Genomic DNA, 8,794 nt, shown 5'->3' on the forward strand with positions numbered 1-8,794 from the left:
CTGTCATAGATGACTCTCATGCTACAGCAGGTTTTGCAGTCAGGGACTAATGGCAATCCCATCCTTGCTGCTTCTAAGAATCTTGGGTTCACTAGTGTGCTAATTGCTGAGGCTGACGCTTTGAGAGAAGGGCTTATCCAATTGAAGCAGTTCACCACTCAACCTTTGTTCATAGAAGGCGACTCTAAACTTCTGATAAATGTTCTTCATATATGCATTTCCCCATTGCATAACTTCATCAGTCCACTACTTCATTCCCCAATTTGATCAGCTGTACACCTGTAATTATCCTATTAGCTAGGTCGAGGAATACCTAAAAGATAATCCAGTATATGGTGTGAAAGAGAGAAATTTGGAAACTCATCAGTTACAAGAGTGTAATCTTTAACACAAGGCAGATTCAATAGAAAAATATGACATTTCTTACCATTAATATTCCAAACTAACACAACTCAATATCAGAGTGTAACATTGTCTTAAACGAACAACATTGGAACCCAACAAAAACAACGAATTAAATGGTAGTAAACTTGTGGAAAACTGAACACAAAACTTGCGGAAGCTTTTTCTAGTATTTTCTTGGTAAGGCTTGGGATAAAAAGAAAAATTCTCATGCACTGTCTAAGACCCGCTTCCAGAGTCCGATGTTTGGGAAAAAAAGAAAAATTAATTCTAATAAACTTGTGAAGAAAATGTTGCTTCAGAGCAAATGCAGCAGATGACTATTTGCATGGGTTGGACTGAGAGGTTGGACCAAAAACTGTATCCAGCAGCAACAAATTGGACTGGGTTGATGTTGGGCCCCATGCAGGACCCACCATGATAGATTGTGGTCTGGGTTAAGAATTAATTGACTCATCTCTCAGTCCATGACCAATTTCTCCACGAGGCCCACGTGAAACCAAATTGCACATGGAGAGTGGACATGCACATGGGGCTATCTATTTAAACCAAATTTCCAAATGACTCTTTAATATGGGCCGTTCTGATCAAGATCTGACTGTCCATATAAAATGTGAATAGTAATTGGTCTTATGATCGATCTTATTGTTGTATTGTCGAACAAAGGACTAAAGACTGATTTGGATGAATAGTATATTAATACGGGTTAAAAATTGGTCAAACCCACCCAAAATGGGTGCATTTGCTCTCAGAGACTGCATACTTGCATAGTCTCATTCAATTAAGTCCTAGCTTGCTTGAATGATGTTTATTTTCTTGATAAGACAGTCCAATCCTGTTCAAACAGTGTAACAAACGTGCTCTTAGAACATCTCCAACAGCTTCTCCAAAATTTTTCTAAAATGGGGAAGCAAGAGCTAAAATCTCCAAAAAAAAATTATGATCAAAATCCAGCAGCTTCTCCATTTTGGAGATTTCAGCATTTAATACAACAATAAAATATAATATATCATCATTAATTATAACAAAAAAACATTATATATTTCATTGTAACAATAAACTACCCAATAAAATATTTTATTGTTGTCTTAAATTCGTTGGAGCACGTGAAGAATTTAATTTTTTGGGGAATGAAAGCTTTGCTGCAAATTTGGGGAATGAAGGCTTCCTTTTCTTCTTCATCCCCATTTTGGGGAATGAGATCACTACTGGATTATGGCTATTAGCCGACGGAACCGTTCCGTCGGTTAAGACATATATTTCGTCTGCAAAGATCTTAGCCGACGGAATTTTCGTCGGCTAAGATCCATCGGCTAAGCGTCGTCTCTTAAGACAATAGCCGACAGAATTGATGCATGATTCCGTCTGCCAAAATTCTAGTCGACGGAACTTAGTCAACGGAACGGAAATTACTTTTCCGTCGACTAAGTTTTTCTTAGTCGACGGAATATTTTCGTCTCCTAAGATCTTAGTCGACGGAAGTAAAAATTTAATTTTTTTTTTTAGTAATAACTGGCGGTTTTTTTTTCCTTTTTTAGGTTTTTTTCTTTTTTTTTTCTTTTCCTTCTCTTCCTCTTCTCCGGTGACCACGACGGTTATGTTTGTGTGTTCCCGAACAACTCCACTCCACCTCCGACGCTAAACTCGCCGGGATTCTACCGTCAAAGAACCGTACGTACGACGATTTATTGCCTTACTTATGCCGCGGAGAGTAACCGTCCGAACGTCAACCACCCCGCGAGGAGGAGGAGGAGGAGGAGGAGGTGCCGCCGAGAAGAGGAGGAGGAGGAGGAGTTGCCGCTGAGAAGAGGAGGAGGAGGAGGAGGCGGCGCTCCTTGGAGGAGGAGGAGGTACCGCGACGAAGGAGGAGGAGGAGGCGCCACGGTGGTGGGGGAGCAACCAGACGAGGGAGAGAGAGAGCAAGCAGACGAGCTAAGGAGAGAGAGATGAAGAGAATGAGGGAGAGAGAACTGAAAGTTATAGAATGGAACCGAAAAAAATTCAAAATTTTTGGCAGGCATAATTGCAGCTTAAAATTTTTGAACTTAGTCAACGGAATATATTTTCCGTCGTTTAAGTTCAAAATATTTAAGCGGCAGTTATCCCGCCAAAAAATTTTTAATTTTTTTTTTTTTTAAAATTTGGTTCCGTCGACTAAGTAGATATTTCCGTCGACTAAGATATAACCTAAGCGACGGAATAATTTTTCGTCGCCTAAGTTATCATAAATAATCATTTATATTTATATATAATGTTCAGTCGGCTAGGTAAAAATTTCCGTCGGCTAAGAAGATCTTAGCCGACGGAATATTTTTTCGTCGGCTAAGTGAAAACTTAGGCTACGGAAGGTTTTCCGTCGACTAAGTAGATCTTAGGCGACGAAAATATTATTGTTCCATCGGCTAAGTGATTTTTTCGACTAGTGGATGAGGAAGCTGTCGGACCTAAAAATAGCTCTATATTTCCCGAAATTGAGAATTTCAAGAAAATAGGGAAGCTGTTGGAGATGCTCTTACAGGCCCGATAGAAGTGGATTTGGGGAGAATGAGAAAATAAAAAACTAAATAATGGGCATAGAAAAAAAAGAAAAAGAAAAAAAGAAGTTATAATGGCCGCAGAACAAAACAGCGGGAAGCAGAGCCTGTACTGAAAAAGGAAAACCCACCGCAACGCCCGGTTAAAGCACCCAGATTTCTGCTTTCTGTTCTCTTTCAAGCTGCAAAGCTCTATGTATGCTCCCTACTTTCATTCCCCTTCTAATTTAGTGGGTTTAGATTAATTTGTACATTACTGTTACACATTCCGACTGTTCAACTCTTTCTTTTGTGGGTGTTAGATTGTTTGGGACTTTGGGTCCTCTGCATCATCTGTGATTGTGAAGAAATGGGACGTACCAAGAACATTGCTCGTAAATCAACCCATGGTGCTCACCTCAAGCCACACCGCACTCCTCCGGTGAGTTTCTTTTGTTTTCAACTTTTGGTGTTACCAAGCTGGGTTGTGTTTTTGTTGCACGCCAGGTGTTTGTTAAATGTCCTCACAGTACAACTAATTTAATTTCTTCTATATTTTTTGAAATCGTAAAAGCGTGGTGGGAAATCAGTGAAGAGGCTTCTGATGGATACTCCAAGCACCACCTCTGAAGAAGCAAGTGCTCTGGTTCTGCCCAACCTTGAGAAATTCTCTAACACTGACCTCAGAGCTGGGCTTTCTCTACTCTATGCTTCTGTAAGTAGCTACATTTGGTTCACTTGACATTTTATTTTGTGTTAGTACTTTGGTTTGAGTTGAGTTTTGAATTAGGTCTGCACTTGCGTTTGTGTCAAATGTTTGTGTCCAGATTGGGTCCTGCTCGACTGCTCTGGTGGAGAGGTATGATGCTACAGTAAGAGAAGTTTTAACGAAGGAGTACAATCAAGCTTTGGAGGAGCGAGATTCGGCCTTGAGCGAGCTGGACAATATGGGAGCAGAGCTAATGGAGGTTCAAAGCAGCTTCTCCAAGGCACAGGCTGAGTTCGAGTCAGGCAAGAGGGCATGGGAGGCTGAGAAGAAGGAATTGACTAAGAGACTTAATAAGGAGTTCAAGATCTTTGGAAGAGAGCTAAACAAGGTCGTTCAGAACTTGTCCAAGACCCAGGCTGAGCTTGAGCAGAGGTACAAGGAACATGACAGCTTGGAATTAGGGAAGAAAGTTTGGGAGGCCGAGAGGAATGAAATGGCGGAGAAGATAGAAATGGCGGAGAAGGAAAAGGAAAATGCATATTGCAAAGGGTACCTGGATGGGTGGTTCAAGAAGCCCCATGCCTATGTCCTCGCATGGCATGAGGCCAAATTGGCCGCTGAGGTTACTGATCATTGTGTTTTGCAGATGATGAGAAAATTACCAAAATCACAAGTTTAGAGGTTACATGTCATACTACGGGAAATTCTACAATATATCCAAGAGTTACTGAGGTAGTGCTAATCTTATCAGCATTTCTGTCAACGTTGCAGGTTCTATTTTGTTGACAAGGGTTCATGGATCGGAGTTCACTTTTTTTCTAACCCATGTCTATTACACTGTTCGGCTTCTTGTCTGTTTATATAAGACTCGATAGAGCTTTTATTCACACAATGAAACTATGACACTAGTCACTAATTAGCTTCAGCTTTATATGAAATGACTTTATATGCCTTGTTATTGTTTTTCAGTACCAAGATTTTGTTTCTGCTGGGTAGATAGTCATAAAATTGATTTAAATGTTTAGGAATACAAAACTGAAGAGAAATTAACAAGAATATGAATTATTGAAGGATATTGGTAAATAAGAATGGGTGAGCATGCTTCTAGATTTCTGGACGAGGGCAGGACCATCACAAGCTTCCTATGCAGTCATGGATGGACTTTGAGTATGATGAAAACATTCGAAGGGAGTTGGTCAGGCGAAAAATTACTACATTTGTGACAATTTAATTTCTTCAACTTTAGGTCGGTCATGATTCAGGAGGACATTCTGAAGCATATATTTTCTCATCCAGATTGATTTATCTTCAGCTTCACGTAGAAACAAAGGTGTTAAGTCCTTGTTTTATACGTAGGAGAGGTTTTGGAATCATGCAGAAGAAGCTGGACCATTGCTGAAGCACTAGTTAGAATTGCCGACGGGCGACGGGGACATTATGGGCTCTACATGTACGAAGGAATGGAGGGCATGAATTGCCCTAAAGACACGTTGCTAGGGCATTGAAGAGAATTATATGCCAATTTGGGATATAACTGATCGGAGATGGAGCAGGAGCTGCATTTTTGTCCTCTGTTTTTACAGAGGGAAAAGAATTACATGATGCATTTTGATCACTAAGCACTTGCATGTTTGAATGCGGTCGAACTTAACACAACCATAGCCACACAAACCATCTAACACCAAATCCACCACCTCACACAGTCACAAGTTTCTGCAAATAAATTGATTGTGAGGCCCTCTCTTTCTTTCTATCTCTCAGTCTCACATTTTCAGTACCTAAACTTCCTCCACCTTCCAGTTATGGAATCCGATTCCGACGTCGGAACCATCGGGCCTTCGAGCGTGGTCGTCACGCTCTCCCTCGTTGCCCTTTGGTTCGCGTGGCTCTACTACAAGAGGTCAGACTCCAACGCGCGGCTGCCGCCAGGTCCACGCGGGCTCCCATTGGTCGGGAACCTTCTGTCTTTGGACCCGGAGCTCCACTCCTACTTCGCGGGCCTGGCCCACACCTACGGCCCAATCTACAAGCTCCGCCTCGGCACCAAGCTCGCTGTCGTCATCACCTCCCCCTCCCTCGCCCGCCAGGTCCTCAAGGACCATGACGTCATCTTCGCCAACCACGACGTCCCCGCCGCCGGCCTGGCCGCCACGTACGGCGGTTCCGACATCGCCTGGACCCCGTACGGCCCTGAGTGGCGGATGCTGCGGAAGGTCTGCGTGCTCCAGATGCTCAGCAAGACCACGCTCGACTCCGTCCACGATCTCCGCCGCAAGCAGGTCCTGCGAACGGTCGGGTTCTTCTACGGTCGGGTCGGGTCGCCGGTGAACGTGGGGGAGCGGACGTTTCTGAACACGCTGAACGTGGTTACCAACATGCTGTGGGGCGGAACTGTGAGGGAGGAGGCCGCCGGGCTCGGGAGGGAGTTCCGGGAAGTGATATCAAAGATAACGGAGCTGCTGGCGAAGCCGAATGTCTCGGACTTTTATCCGGGTTTGGCCCGGTTTGACTTGCAAGGCGTGGTGAAGCAGATGGAGGTAATTGTGAAGAGGTTTGACGCGATATTTGAAAAGGTGATAGATCAACGGCTAAAGATGGAGAAGGAGGAGGGGAGTAAAGATTTTGTGAGTTTTTTACTGCGCCTAAAAGACAAGGGAGATTCCAAGACCGTGCTTACTATGACCCACATCAAAGCATTGTTTATGGTACGTCGTGATTATGTTTTTTTAACTTTTCACATGTGTTGAGAGATTAAATTTTAAGTCTAAGAAGCATTTTTGCGTATCCTGACACTGTTAGGAAAAGTTTTGATTTAACTTTGACCTAACTATTGTTACTCATCTCTTTTTCTATTTTTGGTTTGTTTTGTTAATGATTCTAGATGGGGTACTTGATCATCCGTGTAATTGTTGTACAAGAGTATCTATGAATTAAACGACTACTAGCATAAGTGTGTGGTTTGTGAAAGTATCTTATCAACTTATTTACCGCAAGCAATATGGTGTCACATTCTTGGTTCTTTATCTCTATTTCAACTTGATGCGGGAAGAAGAGGATCCTCCATGGTTGGAGTGTGATATTCAATATAATGTTACTTATATTTAAGCTTTCTAAGAACAGCAAAATTAACAAGTAATTTGTCTTTGTAGCTTGCGGAAGAATGGTTCATAATGTAAAAGAGCAATAGAGCATCAATTTTCCGCAGGCTTTCATTAAAATTAGCTAGTAAAACTAATTCTTAATGCTTATGCTTTTGTTCAACTAAATAACCTAAACATGGTTGGCCTTTGTTCAAGTATCCTCAAACTTTTTCTTCTTTTTGCTTCTGAGTTCATATGAAACGATCAGCTCTTTAACTTTGTTGTTTACAGGATATGATTACGGGTGGCACGGACACATCCTCCAATACAATTGAATTTGCAATGTCGGAAGTTTTGAACAAACCAGAAGTGTTGGAGAAAATCCATCAAGAATTAGAAGCTGTAGTAGGCAAAGACAGCATTGTAGAAGAGTCTCACATTCACAAGCTACCGTACTTATATGCAGTGATGAAAGAAACACTGCGCTTGCACCCAGTCCTGCCTCTATTAATCCCACATTGCTCAAGTGAGACATGCACTGTGGGAGGTTATACCATTCCAAAGGGGTCTAGGGTTTTTGTTAATGTTTGGGCTATACATAGAGACCCTTCTAGTTGGGAGAACCCATTGGAGTTTGATCCAACTAGATTCTTGGAGAGTAAATGGGATTACAGTGGGAGTGACTTCAAGTATTTTCCTTTCGGGTCTGGGAGAAGAATATGTGCAGGGATAGCAATGGCTGAGAGGATGGTGATGCATTCACTTGCTACACTACTGCATTCTTTTGATTGGAAACTGCCACAGGGAGAGAAGTTGGATATTTCGGAGAAGTTTGGTATGGTATTGAAGAAGAAGATACCTTTGGTTGCCATCCCAACTCCAAGGTTATCAGATCCAGCACTTTATGAGTAGCCTTGAGATCTGTTGATAAATAGTAAATAACAGGTGTGTAAATTGCATCCTCCTTTGCTCGAAATTGCGCTATGTCTAATTCAATTTGCATTATTACCGGTGAGTTATGTTGCTCGAACTATCAATCTATTAACATAGTCCGGAATAACTATGCCAAGATGATGATAACAAAAAAAGATTTAAGATTTTCTTCCACAGCCAACTGTTGAAGATTTCAAAATCATGTAGCGTTCGTAGTTAAGATTTAAAAAAGTCAGGCTGCATGTGTGAGCTTCAATAGTCCTCAATGAACTATGTGTCTGAATCCCAGTAAACCTAATGATAAACCAAGGTACATTTAACATTTCTCAGCTGAAGGGTAAACAACTTAGCGACCAGAATAGAACCTGCAAACCAGAATATATAGAAGCTAATAGACCACCACTGGACACTGAGAATCATAGGCCAATTCAGCCTCCACCCTGGTGGTTTTGATGGCTCATCAGCTTGAGCCACGGCCACCACCTCTTCCACTAGTGTTGGCATCGGGTTTCAGCACAAGGGACACAAGTGACTCATCTTCGACCATTCGACAATGCAATCTCCATGATAAAGATGCCCACAAGGCAAGCGAGTAATCATCAGTTGCTGCTCATCAATGCAGATATCTGTTGTTTTACTTGTTTCTGCACCGTCAAAGTGATGGAGGCCATCCCTGCAAACAACACACATTTGTTGGAAAATAATATTGGACGCTGCATTTATCTTTGTCTGCATAAAATAGTTTTGAGATTAACTTGAATATAATCAGTAGAAATATAAATGTAAAACTCTATCCTGTTATCTATTGAGGTGTATGTCTCTCATTAGAAGTTGGAGACTTATCAAGTTGATTAACCTGATCAACATTGAGTTCTTGAGATAAACCTAAAGACTTGTATCTGATAAACATTAAGTGAACTCGGACTCCTTATGGGATGAGCACGAGTTATGTTTCTAGGCCACTATATATACCAGTAGAAAGTCCCTATGCTAACTACGCTTTTCCTTGAGAAATAACAGTCCCATTCTGTGAAGAAACAAGTAGTATAGCATAGAAGATTTTCCTTGGTTTTGTGTATTGTGAGATTGCAGTTGTGTTGCTGAGTTGCTGAGAAGATGACTACCGTGAATGGTACCCCAATTGATGTTGGTCCTTA

The 8,794-nt window shown here is 41.7% G+C and overlaps 2 protein-coding genes across 2 annotated transcripts; both read left to right on the forward strand.

Annotated features, from left to right (window-relative positions):
* The first annotated feature begins 3,116 nt into the window (after positions 1 to 3,116).
* LOC101303308 lies at positions 3,117 to 4,559 on the forward strand. Its single transcript, XM_004294480.1, has 4 exons — positions 3,117 to 3,132; positions 3,239 to 3,357; positions 3,490 to 3,630; positions 3,743 to 4,559. The coding sequence occupies exons 2-4, from the start codon at positions 3,286 to 3,288 to the stop codon at positions 4,301 to 4,303; spliced, it is 774 nt and encodes a 257-aa protein (XP_004294528.1). The 5' UTR covers positions 3,117 to 3,132; positions 3,239 to 3,285; the 3' UTR covers positions 4,304 to 4,559.
* An 867-nt stretch (positions 4,560 to 5,426) lies between these two features.
* On the forward strand, positions 5,427 to 7,616 carry LOC101308659 (flavonoid 3'-monooxygenase-like). Its single transcript, XM_004295854.1, has 2 exons — positions 5,427 to 6,329; positions 6,996 to 7,616. Exons 1-2 carry the CDS (start codon positions 5,427 to 5,429, stop codon positions 7,614 to 7,616), a joined length of 1,524 nt encoding a protein of 507 aa, XP_004295902.1.
* The last annotated feature ends 1,178 nt before the right edge of the window (positions 7,617 to 8,794 follow it).

The sequence above is a fragment of the Fragaria vesca genome, linkage group LG3 (genome assembly GCF_000184155.1).
Source record: "Fragaria vesca subsp. vesca linkage group LG3, FraVesHawaii_1.0, whole genome shotgun sequence".
NCBI classification, from domain to species: domain Eukaryota; kingdom Viridiplantae; phylum Streptophyta; class Magnoliopsida; order Rosales; family Rosaceae; genus Fragaria; species Fragaria vesca.

What these genes read in the sequence shown, in the direction of transcription:
- LOC101303308 (XM_004294480.1), top strand. Translation starts at nt 3,286, where the DNA reads ATGGGACGTACCAAGAACATTGCTCGTAAATCAACCCATGGTGCTCAC. An exon ending in AGCCACACCGCACTCCTCCG is followed by an intron (nt 3,358 to 3,489) that starts GTGAGTTTCTTT and finishes AAATCGTAAAAG; the next exon opens with CGTGGTGGGAAATCAGTGAA. An exon ending in TTTCTCTACTCTATGCTTCT is followed by an intron (nt 3,631 to 3,742) that starts GTAAGTAGCTAC and finishes GTTTGTGTCCAG; the next exon opens with ATTGGGTCCTGCTCGACTGC.
- LOC101308659 (XM_004295854.1), top strand. Translation starts at nt 5,427, where the DNA reads ATGGAATCCGATTCCGACGTCGGAACCATCGGGCCTTCGAGCGTGGTC. An exon ending in ACATCAAAGCATTGTTTATG is followed by an intron (nt 6,330 to 6,995) that starts GTACGTCGTGAT and finishes TGTTGTTTACAG; the next exon opens with GATATGATTACGGGTGGCAC.